This window comes from Prionailurus viverrinus, chromosome C1 (assembly GCF_022837055.1).
Source record: "Prionailurus viverrinus isolate Anna chromosome C1, UM_Priviv_1.0, whole genome shotgun sequence".
NCBI classification, from domain to species: Eukaryota; Metazoa; Chordata; class Mammalia; order Carnivora; family Felidae; genus Prionailurus; species Prionailurus viverrinus.
The window spans coordinates 4,157,208-4,180,122 of record NC_062568.1 but is presented as its reverse complement, the minus strand read 5'-3'; the positions used below and the strand labels follow the sequence as shown (position 1 = coordinate 4,180,122).

The 22,915-nt window shown below is 40.7% G+C and overlaps 1 protein-coding gene across 3 annotated transcripts in view; it reads left to right on the top strand.

Moving 5' to 3' along the window:
* Nucleotides 1-22,915, top strand: part of FBXO36 (F-box protein 36) — a 96,875-nt gene that overhangs the window by 48,668 nt on the left and 25,292 nt on the right. For all 3 annotated transcript variants that reach the window (XM_047872874.1, XM_047872872.1, XM_047872873.1), the window contains one exon: nucleotides 8,907-9,015. In XM_047872874.1, coding sequence (XP_047728830.1) covers nucleotides 8,907-9,015 — 109 coding nt within the window. The remainder of the gene's footprint in view (nucleotides 1-8,906; nucleotides 9,016-22,915) is intronic.

Below are 22,915 nucleotides of genomic sequence, written 5' to 3'. Positions count from 1 at the left end.
GGCAACAGTAGAAATGATTGGAATTCTGTTTGAGATGTTACAACCACCTTCTTCATATCCTCCCCTCCTCTGCACAACCAACAACAGTTTTGCTTCACCCCCCAGAAGACTGGAAGTTTGGTCTCTGGAGGAGTATGTATGTATGTGTGTACTCTGGAGGAGTATGTATGGCCTCAGGCCCCCAGGCCACTGGGACAGAGGGACTCAGTGTTAAATATGGCAAGAGATTAAATGAAAATCCAAATACTGATTTAGGAGACTCACTCTGACTCTCCCAAGGCTCAGGAGGGAAAAAACTAGAAGATTCGTCCCTGGAGAATCAGACCGGCCAAGTAACGAGATCAAAAGGTATTAATAGTCAGGATCCTCCAACCAGAGAGCCCCAGCAGGTCACCCTATAAAGAAGTCTTCCTTTGAACAAGCCCTGCTCAAATGCCAGAACTTCCGATCAGCTTCCTAGCACCCCACTCCTGAATACCCATGCACATCTAAGAATTATCAGGCTTTTGAGGAAAGGCAAATCAAATCATCAATACCACCATGAACAACAAAATCCAGGAAATATAATTTTGGAAAAAGTAAAGAATGCACACAGACAGAGCAAAATACTTATCAGTAATGTTCCCAGCAGGATAAGAAGAGGTTTTGTATCCATGAAACAAGAATAGAACACAATAAAAAAGTAGCATTCAGAAAAAGTTAAACACCTTTTAAAAAATAAAAAATATGATAGGAAAAAAATGAAAAACTCAACAGAAGGGTTGGAATATAAAATTGAGGAAATCTCCTAGAGAAAAAGAACCAAAGATAAGAGATGGAAAACAGGGAAAAAATAAAAGAATTAGACCAGGACATCCAATACCTGAAAAAAAGGAATTCCTGAGAAACACTGTACAAGAAAATGTCCTAAACCTGAAGTGTACCCAAATTAAAAGCTCTTACTGAGTGCCCTACATAATGAATGATTAAAGATTCGTATCAGTGATCTCAAGCAAGGTCCACTGAGGAGACAGAAACCATACTGTTATTTTACCAAGGACAATTTATTATAAAGAATTGTTAATGAATAGAAGACGGTTAACAACTTAAAAGGAGCAAAAGGGGGCAAAAACCCGTGCACAAATGTTTACAGAAACTTTATCCATAAGAGCCAGAAACTGAAAACAACTCAGAAGCCCAAGCATGAGAGCAGCAGCTTGGAAGAAAATCCAGAAGCTACAAGGAAGTAGGGGTGAATCTGAGACGTTTACAGCCCTCCCAAAGTAGAAATCAAAAGGAAGCCGGCTCTACAGAACTGCAAAGCCAGCTGAAGAGTTCAATACTGTATTGCTGTTATCACCATGTTCTTGATGTCATGGAGGACGATATTCTGAGTCAGACATTGAAACTCTCATTCAAAGAATGATCCAGAAGACTCAGATTCTGAATACGGGGGAGTTTCAGGAATACCTTCATTTGTTTATTCCACTTATATTTTCCTTTTTTAAGTATACACACGGGCAATATAACTTTATTATATTTAGCAAAATACAGAGACCCCTGGGTGGTTCAGTTGGTTAAGCGACCGACTCTAGATTTCAGCTCAGGTCATGATCTCACGGTTCATGAGATCATGCCCCACATCAGGCACTGTGCTGCCAGTGCAGAGCCTGCTTGGGATTCTCTCTCTCCCTCTGTCTCTTCTTCTCCCCTGCTTATGTGCATGCATTCTCTCTTTTTCTCTCTCAAAAATAAATATTTAAAAAATTAATAAAAATAAAAATTAAAAAAATACATATATTGTGTCAATATAATCTATAAAATTAATGAAGTAATTCAAATGCTAAGAAAAACATAATAAAGTACATGTCTAGTGAAGAACAAAAGAGACTTTCAATAAATATAAGTGATTAAAAAAACATTGTACTTCGATTTTTTTGGACAGAGCTATTTCTACATGACACATAAAATAATACCGTGACATACAATGGCTGGTGTATTCGATCTGATGAAATATGGTATTATTTCACATAAACACATCCAACGGAAAAGAGGTTCCCAACACAGTGACAGTGCTCTGGCTCCTCCTCCCCACAACTTATGGCTTCTGTGTCCTCCAGATGACAGCTGTCATCTCAACCTGGCTCCCCTCTTAGTCACAAAATGGCTACAGTAACTCCAGCAGTTACATCAAAGCACAACGGCCGGTGTCCAAAAACGGGATGTGTTTCTCTGTATAAGTGATAAAATCTTCTGGAAGCTTCTGCTGACTTCTGGTGTCTCATTGGCCAAAATTTTATCACATGCCCATGCCCATACCAATCACTGGTGAGGGTATGGAGGGAACTACCGGAAATGACTTAGACCAATCATGTCCTGCCTTCTGGAGCTAGAGATGAGGCCTGCAATCTGTGCATAAGCTATGCAGAAGAGAGAGTTTGCTGGACAAATCAGGGCTCCTCTAGAAAAGGCAGGTGGGTGGCAACCAACAAAGACTGCTATCAATTCCTAATCACATTCATCGTGTTTGAAATTTACTACTTAACAAAATTTTTAATGTTTATTTTTTAAAGACACACACACACACACACACACACACACACACACACACACACAGAGCAAGTGGGGGAGGGGCAGAGATAGAGGGAGACACAGAATCCAAAGCAGGCTCCAGGCTCGGAGCTGTCAGCACAGAGCCCGATGCAGAGCTTGAATTCACCAACCGTGATATGACCTGAGCTGAAGTCTGGTGCTTAACAGACTGAGCCACCCAGGTGCCCCTGAAATTTACTAATTTGATTCTCCAAGGGCAACTTCATTTGTGAATTCTTGAAGGAAAGAACTATTTCAACACAATCCTTGTTAATTTCAGTTTATTCCATTCTTATTTCAACCTCAGACTCCTCTCCATTTTAAATAATGTTGCTTTTATTCCTAAGGTTTTAATTCCTAGTGATTACTACCATCCCAGAGTGAAAATTTGGATGGCTGAAAATCTAAGTTTCGCTGTGTTTATACAAATTGAACCAAACATAGAGGAACACATATTTGATGTTGTAAATTTACCCCAAAAACATATCAGAATTATGGGCTATTTTAAATAAGGTGAAATAAAATAAACTATCTTCATAGTACATCTAAAAAAATAACACCTTTCTACCTTCTGGAAAACCAGTGCTTTGTGAGTTTTTGAGTGGTATCGAAAGGTAAAGTTACATGCGGAGTTTACCTAGCAGTCCTAACTTCTCCATTTCTCAGTAGGCTGTTCAGATAACAAAATTCTTCTTCACCTAATAACAGATCTGATTCCCAAGCTCTCCATGACACAGAATCTCAAACCCCACTCTGTGAAATCCCCTAATTATACATGATGTCCAAAGCAGGGAGAAACTTGATCTGTTAGAATAACAATAGTCTGCAAGACAAAGCAGAGACAGCCGTGTGCTCACTTACAAAACTATTTCCTAGACAGACGCTGAGAAAGATTTGGAATCTCCCACTGGCTGTGTGGTATCTGGCAAGTTACTCTAACCCTTCCTAAGTAACTTTGTTTTTAACTAGATAGATGACAGATAGATGATTCTTCTTGATTATGCTGTTGAAGAACTACAGCAAAGAGCATGCAATTCTTAATGATTACTGAAGATTAAAAAAAAATCGAACATCAGGTCAGAGTGAAAAACTGAAATAAATTATGTCTTGTGAAGAACACGATCAGGAAAGCAAACCTCGCTGCGTAAGAGCGAATATTGTTAGCTAGTTGATGAGAAAGAAGATGTTTGGGATTTGGGGCTGAGTTGGTTTCTATGGATATGAAGGACTGACCAGCAGGTGAACAAGAGGAGAAGGGAGAAAGAGGCAAGGACCCACCTCTATGGGGCACACTCCATATCTGGCATCGGGCTGGGGGCTTTGGATTTCTCCCGTGTCATCCCTCCAAGAGTCATCATCATTATTTCCATTTTGGAGATGAGGAAACCGAGGCCCAAAAAGATGAAGACATTTGCCCAAGGTATCTGATAGAAAACAAGGTTTAAACCCAGACCCATCTAATCGCAGAGTCTCTGCTTTTCTCCCATTAGTAGGATTTCTCAGCCAGTGTAGTGGTGGGAGCACAGTCTCAACCCTGGGGGAAGGCGGGGGTGTGCATTGTCCAAATATACTCAGATGCTGAGATGCCCAGCTGGGCCCACTTTTTTTCCCGTGTCCCCTCAAGGGCTGCCTAGTGAGTTGCTGTCCCAGTGGTGGAAAGGACCTAACGTTTAGGGGCCTTCACCAGATGAACGACAAATGCCTCCTCATCTTGCCTTCGTAACCGGTGAAGGAGAGATGCCAGGGGGTTAATGAGAAATCTTTGACCTCTCTTTTCAAAGTAAGCTCAGGGGCACGTGGGTGGCTCCGTCGGTGGAGCGTCCGACTCTTGATTTCAGCTCAGGTCATGATCTCGCGGTTCATGAGATCATGACAGGCTCACAGTGCAGAGCCTGCTTGGGGTTCTCTCTCTCCCTCTCTCTGCCCTGTCCCCCCTGCTTTCCCTCTCTCGCAAAATAAATAAGCATTAAAACAACAACGACAACAAAGTAAGCTCAATGTCCAAGTTTATTACAAAGATATACTGGAAATATATAGAAGTCTAAAAACATGCTATATATAAATTAAAATGTTAAAGAATTCTGCCAGCGATCATGTGTTTTCTACTAAGATATCAAATCCTGGTGCGTATCCTCTGAGGAGGCTGCCTGCCCATCCTTCCTGGAGCGGGTATGAGGCCCTATACGAGAAGTAGACGGGGCGACACCAGAAGATTCCCCGAGCCTCCGAAACGGATGCGAGTTATCTCAGCTGTCCACGGTGGGTTTCTCCATTCATAAAAAGACAGTCGTGTACTGCTCACAGGCAGTCGGGAGATTCGGGGGACCCGGGGAGAGGACAGTGAAGCCCATGTGACAGCCATATCTCAACTTGCAAAAACCAGCGTAAGCCCCTCAGCAGCTTGTCTTGCGTGTTCGTTAACAAAACATGCACGGTTAATAAGAACAAGATGCTTAAAACAATATTTATAGGCTTGAACATTTTCAAAATAGAGTTAAATACATGACAATAGCTATGTATGAATATATGAGCTAAAATGAGCTGATGAGCTAATATCTAGCTAATAAGTAGCAATCAGTTCACAAATATTTGGGGATACCTCATAGCTCCGCTCCCTTCAAACTCCATCTGGCATGTTATATTTGCTCCCACTCTGATGTTCCTTCCCTCTGCATGTATAAATACTTTCCTTTCAATATTTGGATTAGTGGTGTATACACTTGTGAGCCTTTTAACAAATCATCATTAGCATTGTTCTGTGTTATTTTTTCACATAATATTTTATTGGCTGTGAAATATTCCATCATCTAAATGTGCCATCATTATTTAATTAGTCCCAGCTGGCAAACCCTTAGGTCAGTTCTGATTTTTCATTGTCATAATTAACCTATGGCAAACACATGGAAAATGCTATGCACATTTTCTGGCAAATTCCTCAGGATAACTTCTTTTTTTAAAAAAAAAGTTATTTATTTATTTTGAGAGAGAGAGAGAGAGGCAGGGAGGGCAGAGAGAGGGGGAAAGAGAGAGAATCTCAAGCAGGCTCCACACTGTCAATGCAGAGCCCAATGTGGGACTCAGGCTCAAGAACCATGAGATCATGACCTGAGCCAAAATCAAGACTTGGACACTTAATCAACCGAGCCACCCAGGTGCCCCAACAAAGGATACATTCTTAACAAGTAGAATGTTTGGGTCAAAAGGCATGAATGGCCTTTTGATAGGTATTTGCCAAACCAATATTAGCTTTTTATGTACTGCCCTGTAGAGATGACCCAATGACTGTAGGATAAAGGTCATACTTGAAGAAAGCTTCGGGCCTCAACAAACCCTATGTTTATGAGTTCGAAGGGAGGAGGCTTGGACTCTGGGTCTAGCCAGTCATCTTTCTTTAGGCTAGTGTTACATTCTCAGTAATTCACTTCAGATACGTCAGAGGAGCCGTAGGATGCTGATCTGTGCGCAAGTTGACTTGAGTTTGTGCCCTGAGGCTTCTCCCTCTAGAGGCCATTATTGGCAAGCACTTCAAATGTGGCCTTCTAAATCAGTACCGGAGGGTTGATGAATTAGTATACTAAATGTTGGAAATAATTTTTCACTGATGAAACAAATGAGTAACAAGCAAGATATGAGGCTGATAAATAAGATTGAACAAGTGTCTCTCTGCCTTTCTTAATGTTTTGTTATCGGGGCGCCTAGGTGGCTCCGTCGATTAAGAGTCTGACTTCGGCTCAGGTCATGATCTTTCGGTTCGGTGAGCTCGAGTCCTGCGTGGGGTCTCTGTGCTGACAGCTCGGATCCTGGAGCCTGCTTCGGATTCTGTGTCTTTACCTCTCTCTCTGCCCCTCCCCCACTCGTGCTCTGTCTCTCTTGCTCTCAAAAATAACACATAAAAAAAAAAGTAAATGTTTTGTTATTTATTTATTTTACTTTAATTCCGGAGTAGTTAACACACACTGTTATATTCATAGCAGGAGTACAATATAGCGATTCAACAACTCTATGCATCTCTCCGCCTTTTTTTGAACAATGTTCAGAAGTAAGCTTGGTCGTATAACATTGCTGGAGTAGTGATTGGTCTAGAACTCCATCTGTTCCCGAATCGTGCACCTAACTAAGTGATCTGGCTAGAACTGTGGCTGATTATGTCATTGTAACATAGGTGTGCTTGTAGCAGAGAGAAACTTTCCCGTGAAGGTTCCCGCACAGTGCCCCAGTGGTTGGCGAGGACGGGACTCCACTGATCTTCCAGAAACGTAGTTTGGACTTTTGTGCCTGCTTGGTGACATGGCAGAATTCAATCTGAGACTCGCTTTCCTTGTAACATACCTCCTGGTGGTATGGCCACAGGGAGAGACAACCCACCACTTCTTTTTTTTTTTCTTAATGTTTATTTATTTTTGAGAGAGAGAGAGAGAGAGAGAGAGAGAGAGACGGAGAACAAGCAGGGGAGGGGCAGAGAGAGACAGAGTCACAGAATCTGAAACAGGCTCCAGGCTCTGAGCCGTCAGCCCGGAGCCGCCGCGGGGCTCAAACTCACCAGCTGCGAGTTCATGACCTGAGCTGAAGTCAGACGCTTAACCCACCGAGCCACCCAGGCGCCCCAAGACTTTAGAGTTTTGTAACGTACACATTCTTTCCCGCTTATCTATAGCAATCAGCACAACATCCAAATGAACAGTAACCCTTTAAAGGACCTACCTGCTGTTGGGCAGGGTGCTAGGTAGGGTGGCATAGCACATCTCCATGGTCCTGAGAGATGGCAGTTATCCTTCAGATATCAGGGAAGGGGAGACAGGTGGGAGATGAGCCTCAGGAGATGATAGGACGCAGGGAGGCAGCTCTAGAAGGAGAGGAAAGCTGGCTGAAGCCCAGGCCTGTAAGCAAGGGGGCAAGGAGTAAGAAGCAAGGAGAAGGTCTGGCACTTCAAAGGCTGGGGGTGGGGGTGGGGGTGGGGGTGGGGGTGGGGGTGGGGGTGGGGGTGGGGGTGGGGGTGGGGGTGAGGGTGGGGGTGGGGGGGTGGTTCCAGAACAACCAAGAAGGGCCAAAGAATTAGTAGGGATGTGAGTTCTCTAGGAACTCTTCGTGTCTTTTGCTCACAGTGGCCCAAAAAAGGTACACCAAGACTTGTGAGGACCCCAGGGAGCAATGGGTGGGTGGGGATAGGGGAGAGGAAATAAATAAAGGGAGGCCCCGTAGCAAGCTTTACCTGCTTTAGCAATTTTGCCTTGGGCAGAGTCTTCCTGACGGCAATTTTAACCTCACGTGGCAATGCTAGGGAGAGAGGAAGCCAACCAGTTTCTCCGCACTGTCTCCTAACCCATCTCTTCCCCCGAAGCCCTCATCTAAGTGTAGAAAGAAGCTGGTTTGTTTGGTGGAAGTTTTACGATCTCAATTAACTACCGAGTTCCATGACAGGTTGAAAAACGTGAGATAAATTGAATAAGCTTCACGGGGCTCCTCATTAGGGCCAAGGGCTGACACTGCCATGAAATCAACATAGAACTTAGGTGCGGTTCGTAACCAGGGAAATGAGGTTTGCTTCGGTTTGCTTCAAACAAACCACCATGCTCGTAGAAGACAAATGGACTATGGGCAGATCCATTACCAAGAAGTGTCCTGGTTACGGAATGACACTTACACGCATCAAACAAAGCACAATGGTGCTTTCCCCAGCCCTGGCCGTGTAACTGTCCTTTCCCTATGAGTAAAATATCCACTCATCCCGTCTGCCCCGTAGACAGGAAGGGAGGCAGAGAGTGGAGCGGAGCAATTACTTTGGAACCGGCTTCCCAAGTTAGAGAATCTCTACTCAGAGATCCTCAAGAGACAGATAGCCATCTGGGTCTGTGTGGTTTAACATCCACTGACTTCACAGATTTTTCTTTTTTAATTTTTTTAATGCTTATTTTTGAGAGAGAGAGTGTGAGCAGGGTAGGGGCAGAGAGAGAAGAAGACACAGAATCTGAAGCAGGCTCCAGGCTCTAAGCTGCCAGCACAGAGCCGGAAGTGAGGCTCGAACTCACGAACTGTGAGGTCATGACCTAAACCGAAGTTGGAGGCTTAACCGACTGAGCACCCCCCAGCGCCCCGACTTGATAGATTTTTAAGATGCCTTCCAGCACTTGGATTTTGTGACTCTGATCTCTAAGGGAAATGTGAGACGCACAGACCTCCTTTCTAATTTGATGTGATGCTGGATTGCAAAGTCATAGCTGATGTTGGACACACAGCCTTATGTGCCTACTGCCACGAGTTTTCAAAATCCCAGACTGAAGTGTAGCTGTTGGTATTGAGATCAGCTTTAATTTCTCTCCCCTTCTATCCAATCACAGGTAATCTTTAGATGGTGGAAGATCTCTCTGAGGAGTGAGCATCGATCAGCAAAGCCTGGAGAAGCAAAAGACACTCACGAAGAGTTCCTAGAGAACTCCCACCTCCAAGGTCAGAAAGGGAGCACATTATATATACTTACTGCTAAATTCTCTTTACAATAGTGATAGATTTTCTTGCAGAAATATCCAACATATCATCATTTGAACTATTGATATGTAATTATGTACTTAAAGACAGAAAATTGTTAACATACCCCGAAATTTCTCTTGGGAAAAATCTCCCAAGTGTTTAAGGTTCTATAGGTTAACGTGTTCATTCCACTAATAATCTCAAATTGCGTAAATGTAATTTTTTGCTGTAGCATTTAATTATAATAGGTTTCCTTTAGTTAAAAATGAATTAAAAGCTTATGTGAAAATGTAATCAAATTATCAAATCCTTGAAGGCTTATGCATTTTGCATTTAAAATTGCTACCATTTTTTTTCATTTTTCAGTTTTATTTTTTTACATTTTTATTAATGATTTATTTTTTATTTAAAAAAAATTTTTTTTTAACGTTTATTTATTTTTGAGACAGAGAGAGACAGAGCATGAAGGGGGGAGGGGCAGAGACAGAAGGAGACACAGAATCAGAAGCAGGCTCCAGGCTCTGAGCCATCAGCTCAGAGCCTGATGCGGGGCTCGAACTCACGGACCGCAAGATCGTGACCTGAGCTGAAGTCGGACACTTAACCGACTGCACCACCCAGGCGCCCCAATGATTTATTTTTTAATTTGCATCCAGGTTAGTTAGCATACGGTGCAACAATGGTTTTAGGAGTAGATTCCTTAATGCCTCTTACCTATTTAGCCCATCCCCCCTCCTACAACCCCTCTAGCAACCCTCTGTTTGTTCTCTATGTTTAAGAGTCTCTTCTGTTTTGTCCCCCTCCCTGTTTTTATGTTATTTTTGCTTCCTTTCCGTTATGTTCATCTGTTTTGTCTCTTAAAGTCCTCATATGAGTGAAGTCATATGATAGTTGTCTTTCTCTAATTTCGCTTAGCATAATACCCTCTAGTTCCATCCACGTGGTTGCAAATGGCAAGATTTCAATCTTTTTGATTGCTGAGTAATGCTCCATCATATATATATATATATATATATATATATATATGTATATATATATACCACACCTTCTTTATCCATTCATCCATTGATGGATATTTGGGCTCTTTCCATACCTCATCTATCGTCGATAGTGCTGCTATAAACATTGAGGTGTATGTGCCCCTTCGAAACAGCACACCTGTATCTCTTGCTACCATTTTTTTAAATATCAAAGTTTGCTTCAAGAAATAACCTTGGGGTGCCTGGATGGCTCAGTCAGTTGAGTGTCCAACTTCGGCTCAGGTGATGATCTCACAGCCCTTGAATTTGAGCCCTGCGTTGGGCTCACTGCTGTCAGTGCAGAGCCTTCTTCGGATCCTCTGTCTCCCTCTCTCTCTGCCCACCCCCCAAATAAATAAACATTAAAAAAAGAAAAAAAAAGAAAAGAAAAAGAAATAGCCTTAATTAGGTAGCATGTGGACTAAATAGAAATTGCCCTGAGTTTCCCCTTTGCTGTTTTGCTTTTCACAGTATGAAAATTTCAAATACAAATCAAACAATGGTTTTGAACAAACTCTCATGTACCCATAACCTGGCTTCAATAATACTCAAAATATAGCCAAACCTCTACACAAAGCCACTGTTCCCACTGAATTCGTTTGCGGCAAATCTCAATTGTTACATCATTTTATCCCAAACTACTTGAGTAGGTGTCTTTAAAAAGGATTCCTTTTAACTAAACTCCCTAATAATAATTTACTTTAATTATAAAAATTTAAAGCTAGAAGGCATTATAGAGATTTTTATTTCATTAGGAGTTAATATCAAGGAACTTTTACATATGCATTCTCATTTTATTGTTACAATATCCTTGTAAAATCACGAGTATTATCCCCATTTCACAGACGAGACTCAGAATGCTATGGTTTTCCAGGGCTCCACAGCTAACCTCAGACATTGCCAGGACTAAGCACTGAGAGCCAAAAAATCAAGTATATCAATCTTATTTTTAAAGACACCTTCTGGGTGGATCTTTGATAATCAACCCTCTTAAAGATATTCTATATTTAAATTATAACGTGTAAGAGTTGTTGTTTTAGACAGAGAGTAGGTTTTGTCTTGTTTTGTTTCATTAAATCTTTGAAAGTCTGAATTGATTGCCTTCAATTTCTGATATTGCATACATCTTTCTTTGTTAACCTCTTTACAGCAGGTATTTATAATATGCATTAGTGGTTTAAAAAGAATCATGTTGGGGAAAGACTGTCCACTTTTTAAAAAAATTTCTTTCTTTTTTTAATGTTAATTTATTTTTGAGAGAGAGAGAGAGACAGAGCACGAGCAGGGGAGGAGAAGCAAGAGAGAGGGAAACACAGAATCCGAAGTAGGCTCCAGACTCTGAGCTGTCAGCACAGAGCCTGACGCGGGTCTGGAACTCGCTAACTGTGAGATCATGACCTGAGCCGAAGTCAGCTGCTTAACCAACTGAGCCACCCAGGCGCCCCCCCAGACTGGTAATTTTAAGATGGTTTTTCAAGCTCAGGGACCATGTCTTATTAATCATTACCTTTTCTTTTTTACATTTAAAAAAAAGTTTATTTTTGAGAGAGAGAGAGAGAGAGAGACAGAGCATGAGCAGGGGAGGGGCAGAAAGAGAGGGAGACAGAATCTGAAGCAGGCTCTAGGCTCTGAGCTATCAGCACAGAGCCCAATGCAGGGCTCGAACCCACGAACCATGAGATCATGACTTGAGGTGAAGTTGGACGCTTAACTGACTGAGCCACTAGGTGCTCTGAAAATCTGTTTCCTTTCCCCTTCCAGCTTCTAGAGGCACCTACATTCCATGGTTTCTGGCCTCTTCTTCCATCTTTAAAGCCAGTGATGGCCTGTCCAATCTTTCTTGCTCTGACACTCCTTCAGTGGTCACATGTCCCCTCCTCTGCTGACTCTACCCCTCCTGCCTCCCTCCTTCCTTCCTAAGGACCTTCGTGATTGAATTGGGTCCACCCAGTTGATCTGTGAGATAGGTGATCTCCCCATCTCAAGACCTTTTTTTAATTTTTTCATTATTACTATTATTATGTTTATTTATTTTAAGAGAGAGAGAGAGAGGCAGAGAGAGAGAGGGAGATACAGAATCCGAAGCAGGCTCCAGGCTCTGAGCTATCAGCACCAAGCCCAACTTGGGACTGGAACCCAAAAGCCAAGAGATCATGACCTGAGCCAAAGTCCGACACCCAACTGACTGAGCCACCCAGGCATCCCTCTCAAGATCTTTAATCACACCTGCAGAGGCCCTTTTGCCATATAAGGTCACATATTCACAGCTTCTGGAGATTAGGATACAGGGCATCTTTGGCAGGGCCATTATGCTGCCTACCACAGTGATATGTGTCACAATCTAAATTGCAAAATAAAAAACATTGCCGAACCCCCCCCCCAGATTTGCATTTATTTTTTATTTTTTTAAGTAGTCTCTACACCCAACAGGGGGCTGGAACTCATGACCCCAAGATTGAGAGTCTGGTGTCCTACCAACTGAGCCAGCTAGCCGCTCCTAGATTTCCATCTTTAAAGGACAAAATTCACAAGTTTATTATTTAAAAAGTCATTCATGGGGGAACCTGGGTGATTCAGTTGGTTCAGCATCCAACCTGATTTTGGCTCAGGTCATGATCCCGGGGTTGTGGGCTCGAGCCCCTAGTCCAGCTCTGTGCTGAGCTTGGAGCTTGCTTAAGATTTCCTCTTTCGGTCTACCCTCCCCCACCCCCCCCCCCCCCATTCAGGGGGTTTAGTCTCTTTGGATATCAGTTTCCTCAACTGTTGATAATGGAAATAATAAAAGCATTTCACACATAGGGTCCTTATGAGGAGTAATTGAATGAAGTGCTTAGAATTTGCCGAACACGTACCAACTGGCTATCACAGTTTTTAAAATTTGACAAGTGAAAATTCCTTCTCTCTTCCTCTAAGCTCTGTTCCCCTGAGGTAACTACTATAAATAACTTCATTCTTTGCATTTGAATTCTTTCTGCTTGGGATTGTGTGTGTGTTTGTTTGCAGAAATAGAATCTTTCATTCCTTGATTTGTTTTTGCACTGATTATATTGTGAACATTTTTCCGTGAGCATACGTAAAGAAGTACCTTGTCCTTTTCCAAGACTGTATGGTATTTTATTGTAGAAACATACAATCCTCAATTGATGGGCATTTTCAAAAGCCTTTGGGCACATTCTGGGACGTATTTATCTTTGAACACTTACGTGAGAACTCCTGGAATTGCTGGAACTAAAGAAATGTACATTATAATTTTGATAGAGTATTTTGAGTATTTTTTAAAATTTTATTTTAATGTTTATTTATTTATTTTTGAAAGAGAAAGAGAGAGAGAGAGAGACAGACAGAGAGAGACAGACAGAGAGAGACAGACCATGAGCAGGGGAGGGGTAGAGGGAGAGGGAGACACAGAGTCTGAAGCAGACCCCAGGCTCCGAGTTGTCAGCACAGAGCTCGATGTGGAGCTTGAACCCATGACCCGTGAGATCAACATCTGAGCTGAAGTTGGACCCTTAACCAACTGAGCCACCCAGGCACCCCAGAGTATTTTTTTTTTTTTTATTGAATCTAGAGTTCAGGGCTAACTTGACCGAGGATGGTACTTCTGTTAGCTGGCTTGAGTAGCCCTGTCATGGGATACAGCACAAATGCCATCTATAATTTATCTGACCTTTATAATTACGCTAGTTTGGAAAGCATTTCAAATTGGGTGATTTGCATTATTTCAAGTTTTATTCATAAAATGAGACTTCATTAATATTTTGATGTCACCATATTTTAATTTTGAGTAATTCAAAGCTTGAGTAATTCAAAATGCCAATTACTTCACTGTTCTCTCGCACACACAAAACTGTTCTCTGAAAAACTGCTGTATTAATTATACTCCATCCACCAGGATATGGTTTTCTTGCACCTTTGCCATCACTAATTAGATATTACTATTCTTTTTCATCTTTTGCAGCCAGATGGTGAAAATAGTGTCATATTTAATTAACATTTTCCTGATAACTAGTAAGTTGAGCATCCTGTCATGTTGAATTACCATTTATATCCTTTCAGTAATTTGCCTGTCTGTATTCTTTGTCCACTTGTCTATGAAGTTTGAATTTTTTTTTTTCCTGAGACCTTAAAAAATCTGAAGAAACATCTATGGATTTTTTCCTCTCACTTAAATAAATAGGAATAATCAGAAAATTAGCTATTGGAAATTTTTTTTTTTTTTAATTTTTTTTTTTTTTCAACGTTTATTTATTTTTGGGACAGAGAGAGACAGAGCATGAATGGGGGAGGGGCAGAGAGAGAAGGAGACACAGAATTGGAAACAGGCTCCAGGCTCCGAGCCATCAGCCCAGAGCCCGACGCGGGGCTCGAACTCACGGGCCGCGAGATCGTGACCTGGCTGAAGTCGGACGCTTAACCGACTGCGCCACCCAGGCGCCCCGCTATTGGAAATATTTTAAAAAACTGAGTCTAAGGCAAAAATCTGCCTATATAAACTCCACTCAAAGTGCTGATTCATGGGTTGAAGTTGAATCCAACCTAAAAATAAGTTGTTTTCCAACTTATGTCCCTTTTATAGTTGGTTGCTTTGATCTTCGAATGAGGTATAAGTAGTGGTTAAGTATTTAGGCCAATCCACAAAAATCCCTGTGATAAAACCAAATGGCTTCAACAACCGTATCTTCTGAACCAAACGACAAAGTTTCTTGTTTCTGCCGTTGCTTGTGAAAGGAAACATGGGTGATATGGTGATGTAGTATAGACGTCAAAGAATGGAAATTCTCTTGGACATTTAGATGATTTATGAGGAAAATGGGACTGCACGTTCGAAATGGGGACTATAATGGAAAGTTGATAACTCGAATAAACACTAATAATCCTGAAATATTGGCCTGTGGTCAGATTCTAAGAATATTGGTACACCGGAAATAAGAGAGTGGGAAACAGATGTTCTTGCCTTATTCCCAAACCTGTGCCAGGCCCACACCATGGATCCGTGATCCATTTTCTCTGGGTTCCTTCTTCACTTAGCCTGTATCTCAGACTTTGACTTGGGACTTTATTTTCTCAGGCCTACCCACCACCTCTTAGTCAACTCCCCTCCTTCTCTCTGGCCTCTTCAATCAGCTGGTCCTTGTCTTCAGCCTGGATTTGTAGTTTCTGCCTGCCTGGGGTAGGGATCTGTGGGTAGAGGTGGGGTAGGAGAGTGTTAGAGGCAAAAGCACTTCGACGAAGTGTGGGAGCCTAGCTCTGGGCTACAGAGCAGGGAAAGCAGATCTGAGTAAGACTTGTTGTATTTTATTATTTTTTTATTGACTAATTTTTTGAGATAATACACATAGTAAAGCAAAAATTAAATCAGTTTAAAAAGATTTTTAAAATAGGGGCGCCTGGGTGGCTCGGTCGAATGTCCCACTCTTGATTTCAGTTTAGGTCATGGGTCTCACTCTTCATGAGTTTGAGCCCCATGTCAGGCTCCATGCTGACAGTGTAAAACCTGCGTGGGATTCTCTCTCTCTCTCTCTCTCTCTCTCTCTCTCTCTCTCTCTCAATACTCAATAACATAAATAAACTTAAAAAACAAACAATTTTAGAATAAAAGTAAGTCTCCCTCTGATCTCATGTTCAGTTCCTGTGACAACCATCAGTAACAGTTTCTTGAATATCCTTCCAGAAATGGTCTATGCATATATACAAAATCTATTAACCCAAAAAGAAGAATCTTATACATTGTGTTCTATACCTTGCCCTTTGAAAGCTTTAAAATTCAGAAATATCTTAAACCTACAAAACAGAAGAAAACCCAACACCAATAACAAAAGATGTTAGCATTTGTCACATTTACTTCATTTATCCAAATTATCAAATATGTTGGTGTATTTTGCTCATAATCTCCTCTTCTTTCAATGGCTGTAGTGTCTGTAGTGCTGTTCTAGTTTTCATCCCTTGATAATGATAATTTGTGCTTTCTCCTTTTTTTTTTCTTTGTGGCCCCTTGTTAGGGGTTTATTTGTTTTATTATTTTTTTTCAAAGAACTTTTAGCTCTGTTAATTTTCTATTTACTTACTTACTTACTTACTTTATTTATTTATTTATTTATTTATTATTTTTGATTCCTGTTCTTACCTTTATTATTTCTTTCCTACTACTTCCACTAGGTCTGATTTGTTCTTCTCTCAGCTTCTTGAGATAGAAGCTTAAATCATTGTTCTCAGCCATTTTCGCCCTAAACTTTCTTTAAGTGTAGCTATATTAGTCTTGATAAGTTCTATCTTTATTCTCATTCAGTTTAAAATATCTCCTAAGTTCCATTTTGATTTTTTCTTTGACCCATTGGTTATTTAGAAACATTTTGTTCAATTTCCAGGTAGTTGGAATTTTTTTGGTTACTTTTTTTTTTTATTTCTAGCTGGTAACAAAGGATCAGAGAATCTACTCTAAATGGTTTTAACTTTGTCGTCATCTCTTCTCAGGGCCATATTAATCTTCCTTTATCATCCTAGTTTCATTATACATGCTGCCGAAGTGAGCCCCATATTTACTTAATATCTTTTAAAAACATAAAATCATTACATATACAGTCAAATTTCTACCTCTTCCCTATTTTCCCTCCATTCCCTTCTACTGCGATTTTCATTTCCAAGGATATTCTATTATACATAAATAATACATAGTATTTTTAGATGTTTAACATTTTATTATTTTTTTTTTAATTTTTTTTTCAACATTTATTTATTTTTGGGACAGAGAGAGACAGAGTATGAACCGGGGAGGGGCAGAGAGAGAGGGAGACACAGAATCGGAAACAGGCTCCAGGCTCTGAGCCATCAGCCCAGAGCCTGACGCGGGGCTCGAACTCACGGACCGCGAGATCGTGACCTGGCTGAAGTCGGACGCTTAACCGACTGCGCCACCCAGGCGCCCCGATGTTTAACGTTTTACATAAATGGCATCCTAATATATCATTTTCCAACTTTGCTTTATTATTCAACACTGGTTTTGAGATTTATTCATGTTGATGTATGTAGGTCTAGTTCATTCATCTCAGTAGTTAATGGTATTCTATTATAAACCATAGTTTACTCAAACATCTCCCTTACTGAGGGTTGTTAGGTGGTTTCCACTTTGTTGCAACAACACATCTTCATTTACCCTTGTGTAATGTGTGAATGTTTCTTTAAGTTGGGTGTGTAGAAGTGTATTCGTCAAGTTGTAGGATATGTGCCTCTTCAGCTTTACCAGGGAATGACAATCTCCTCTCCAAGGGGGTTAAATCAGTTTATACTCTCGTTGGCATTTCATGAGAGATGTTATTTCTTTATATTCCTACCAACATTTGCTGTAATCAGAGATACATGTTAATTTTTGCCAAACTGGGTGTGTAAATTCCCTGATTATTAATGAGGTTGAATGTCTTTTCTTACATTTATTAACGATGTGGGTCTTCCCTTCTGAGAAGTGCTAGTTCACTTCTTTGCCTGTTTCCACTTTTTGGTTGTTTATCCTTTTTTCTATTGATTGTAGGAATTTTTTTACATGCATATTTTGAATACTAAGTTTGGTTAAATGTGCTGCAGAGGTTTCACCAAGTTTTTGGTTCATCTTGTCACCTTGTTTATGTGTTTTTACCCACATAGAGGTTTGCGATTTTAATGTAGTTCAAATTTGTCAACCTCTTTTTATAAATGTTTTTGAAAATGATTTATTTATTTAAAAAAAGTTTATTTATTTATTTTGCAAGAGAGCAAGAGAGCAAGGGAGGGGCACGGGAGGGGCAGGAGAGGGGCAGAGAGAGACGGAAAGAGAGAATCCCAAGCAGGTTCCACACTGTCAGTGCAGAGCCCTCCTCGGGGCTTGATCTGACCGATCATGAGATCGTGACCTGAGCTGAAATCCAGAGTCAGATGCTAACTGACCGAGCCACCCAGGCACCCCTTGTCAGTCTTTTAATATATGGCTTATACTTTTGTGTTTTAAGACATCTTTCCCTTCTCTGATTTCGTGAGGATATACTCCTATTTTTAATTGAACTATCTTACAACTTGTTCCTCATATTTTAGTCTTTAACTTATCTCAAGTGTATTTTTGGCTATGATGAGATGAGAAGTTTTACGTTTTTTCTGTATTTATAGGACAGGATCTTTAGTTTGTCTCCCACCAACACTACACTGCTTTAATTACCATCTTTATAGTAAGTTTTCTTACCTGCTAAAATGAATTCATCTTCCTCCTCCTCCGTTTCTTTACAAAAAAAGAACTGTTTACCTGTTCTTGACTTTTTACTCTGCATATGAGTTTTAAGGCCAGCTGGTAAAGCTATGCAAAGATCCCTGTTGAGATTTTAATTGGAATTGGGTGGAATTTCTAGATTTTTGAGGACAGAATTGTCATCCTTTGGTCTTCTCAAAATGAGCATGGTATAGGTCTCCATTGATTTAGGTCTTCTTTTACGTAGAGTTTTAACGTTTTCTTCACATCGGTCTTATTTGACCTTTAAACATGTTTTGCTCAAATTCTTCCCGGGTAGTTGGTGATTTTTTTTTTTTTTTTTGTAGCTACGAGTAGGATCATGTAGGGGCACTTGGGTGCCTCAGCCGGTTAAGCTTCTGACTCTTGGTTTTGGCGCAGGTCATGATCTTGCGGTTCTGTGGGTTCGGGCCCCACATCAGGCTCTGAGCTGCTGGCGGTGGCAGGGAACCTGCTTGGGATTCTCTCTCTCTCTCTCTCTCTCTCTCTCTCTCTCTGCCCCTCCCCCACCCATGCTGTCTCTGTCTCTCTCAAAATAAACACACTTTTAAAAAAAGAATAAAATCAGGTAAAAAATCCACTTTAATTCTGTTTTAAGTTTTAAAGATTAAAATTCGAAACGATTAAAATTCTGTTTTAAGATTATGTAAAACTTGGATGTGTTTCCCAAGTCAAAACTGTAAAACAATGTACCTACAGAGGTTTGGTTTCGTCCCTATCTGTTCCGCCTTTTCCTTCCCTTTCCCTAGGCTAACCGCTTGTGTTTGTTATAGACATTTTCAGTGATTCTTTGTGCCGATATAAACAAATTCATATACATATGTGTTTGTATCCCCTTAACTTGTTATACCAATGGTAGCGTTCTACCCCTACCGTTTCCGCCAGGATATCCTGGAGATCACTTCATGCCTCTAGAGATCTTCCTCCCCCTCCTCTTCCTTCTTCTTTTCTTTCACAGCTGCATAGTATTTCTTTGTGTGAATGCACCAGAATCCTAGTGATGAAATCTTGGGTTCTTTCCAATCTTGTGATAATACGAAGAGTGCCAAAATGCATAACCTTGTGCATGGGTTGTTTCATATTTAGGCAATATGTTTGTGAGATTACTGGGTCAAAAGACAAATGCGTATTAAGTCATCACTTTGAATTAATTGTTGCTGGTATACAGAGAAGCGATGCTGACCATTTTCAGTAGAATTTCTTTTTTTGTTTTACTTTTTTTTTAAATGTTTATTTATTTTTGAGAGTGGGGGGGGGGAGGGGCAGAGAGAGAGGGAGACACAGAATCTGAAGCAGGCTCCAGGCTCTGAGCTTCCAGCACAGAGCCCAACGTGGGGCTCGAACTCACAAACTGCGAGATCATGACCTGAGCCAAAGTCGGACGCTTAACCGACTGAACCACCCAGGTGCCCCTAGAATTTCTTTTTTTTTAAATGTTTATTTAATTTGAGAGAGAGCGAGAGCAAGAGATGGTAAAGGAGAGGGGCAGAGAGAGAGGGAGAAAGAGAATCCCAAGCAGGCTCCTTGCTGTCAGCACAGAGCCCAACGTGAGGCTTGTTCTCATGAACTGTGGGATCATGACCTGAGCTGAAATCAAGAGTTGGATGCTTAACTGACAGAGCCACCCAGGTGCCCCAATTTCCTAAGAGTTTTTATTCATAAATAGGGGTTAGAACTCACGAAATAATTTTTCTGTATTTTTGAGATGATCATTTTTCCTCCTATAAACCTATTTGTTTATATGGTGAATTATATTAAATAGTCTTCCAAAGTTATTGCATCCTTGGATTATCCTGGGATTAACTATCCTGGTCACAATTTATCTATTTATTTTATATATTGATAGATTGAATTTCCTAATTAGAATTTTTTTATTTAGAACTAGAATTTTTATTTATTTAGAATTTTTGCCATGTATGCTCCTAAGTGATTTTCCAGATGCAAATTTTCTTCTTGCCTACCATCATTTCTAGTTTAAGCAACCTCATAATGTGAGTTGGGGGTTTCCTTCTACTTCTATTCTTTGGGACAAATTACCTAAGATATGGATTGTCTGTTCTCTGGGAGTTTATTTTTTTTAAAAATTTTTTTTTTTTTTTTCAACGTTTATTTATTTTTGGGACAGAGAGAGACAGAGCATGAACGGGGGAGGGGCAGAGAGAGACGGAGACACAGAATGGAAACAGGCTCCAGGCTCCGAGCCATCAGCCCAGAGCCCGACGCGGGGCTCGAACTCACAGACGGCGAGATCGTGACCTGGCTGAAGTCGGACGCTTAACCGACTGCGCCACCCAGGCGCCTGTTCTCTGGGAGTTTATTAAAGGCTCACAAGCAGTGTAGATCTGAAGCTTTGCTTGACGGTTTTCCTCTTTAATCCAATCCGTGGTTTCAAAGTTTTTACTGGTTATAGTCTCTCAGGTTTTCTTTTTCTTCTTGAGTCAGAATTGATAAATTATATATTTCTGAGGGGTTGTCCAGTAGGTCTGATTTTATGTTAGTTAGTGTAACAATATTTCTAAGTCCCTGTTGTAGCCAATTCTTCATGAGTCTTGGGCTTCACCTCCTGGGCTCTTGGTTCCATCGTCTGAGCCATCTTCCTTGTCCACAAAAGATAACCCATCTTTGCAGGTTTTGTTTTCTCAGCCTACTTCCTGTTGGTAGGAATTTGAGAGTCCAAAGTCTTTTTCCTTTTCCACTGCCTCTGACCCTTCCAGTTCAAGCTGGCAGGCGGTGTTTCCACCAGTAGAATTCTCTTAAAACTTCATGTGTTGTCTATTGCTGTTACTGGGGTTCACTCCATTAAATAAAACCACACCTACACACCTTTGTTTTTGTTTTGTTTTTTTAATTTTTGTTTGTTTGTTTTTGTTTTTATTTTTATTTATTTAAAAAATTTTCTTTAACGTTTATTTATTTTTGAGACAGAGAGAGACAAAGCATGAACAGGGGAGGGGCAGAGAGAGAGGGAGACACAGAATCTGAAACAGGCTCCAGGCTCTGAGCTGTCAGCACAGAGCCCGACGCAGGGCTCGAACTCACGGACCGTGAGATCATGACCTGAGCCGAAGTCAGACGCTTAACCGACCAAGCCACCCAGGCGCCCCTGTTTTTGTTTTTAGATAAGCCCTTCTTTAACTTGGTTTCTGTGCTTGCCTCCTGAGTGGCAATACCCTTCAGCTTTTTGAAAGCTCTAAAATTTGACTGAATGGTTCTTAACAAAGCATTTTCCAGCCACGCCCTCAGCTTCATCTTCAGACCATATTTTCCTGAGATTTTTCCAAATTTGACTTTTGCCTGAGAGGCATTCCTTAATTTTTTTTTTAATTTTTATTATTTTCGTTTGTTTCTCTTTTTTTAATTTAAATTTAATTTTTTTTTAAATTTACATCCAAATTAGTTAGCATATAGTGCAACAATGCTTTCAGGAGTAGATTCCTTAGTGCCCCTTACCCATTTAGCCCATCTCCCCTCCCACAACCCCTCCAGTAACCCTCAGTTTGTTCTCCATATTTATGAGTCTCTTCTGTTTTGTCCCCCTCCCTGTTTTTATATTATTTTTGCTCCCCTTCCCTGATGTTCATCTGTTTTGTGTCTTAAAGTCCTCATATGAGTGAGTGAAGTCATATGATTTTTGTCTTTCTCTGACTAATTTCACTTAGCATAATACCCTCCAGTTCCATCTATGTAGTTGCAAATGCCAAGATTTCATTCTTTTTGATTGCCGAGTAATACTCCATCATTTATTTATACCACACCTCCTCTATCCATTCATCCATCGATGGACATTTGGGCTCTTTCCATGCTTTGGCTATTGTTGATAGTGCTGCTATAAACATGGGGGTGCATGTGTCCCTTTGAAACAGCACACCTGTATCCCTTGGATAAATGCCTAGTGGTACAATTGCTGGGTCGTAGGGTAGTTCTATTTTTAGTTTTTTGAGGAACGAACCTCGATACTGTTTTCCAGAGTGGCTGCACCAGCTTGCATTCCCAAGGCATTCCTTAATTTTAGCATTGTTTGCCATCTGACGAGGCACAGAATATTCTAGACCAGCAAATCCTGGCAGCTTTGTAAGAAACCTTCTTTAGCTTCTCTCTTTGCTCTCACATTTTACTTTAAGCAGCAAGAAGAAATCAGACAGCATGTTCAACACCTTGCTTGGAAATCTACATAGCTGAATCACATCTCCTTAAGTCTGTTTCCTGCTTTGCATATCTCAGTAGGCAATAATGTAACTGAACTTTCTGCCACTACATGACAAGGATCTGTCCTCCAGTTTTTAATAATATTTTCTTCACTTTCCTTTAAACTCTTGCCTATAAAGCCTCCTCAGAGTCCATCAAGCATCTACTAACAGCTATTAATTAATTAATTATAGTATTTATTGAAAGCTCTTCATCCTTGCACTTAACACCCTCCTCAAACTCATTCAGATTTTCTGTACAATTGCCAATTTCAAAGCTACTCCCACATCTTGGGTTTCCATTATGGCACCACAACACTTGGAGGCACCCAAATTTTTATTGTCTATTGTTGTGTAACAAATTACCCTGAAACTTAATTGGTTAAAACAATAATAAATGTTTATTAACTCAAACGGTGTCTGTGGGTCAG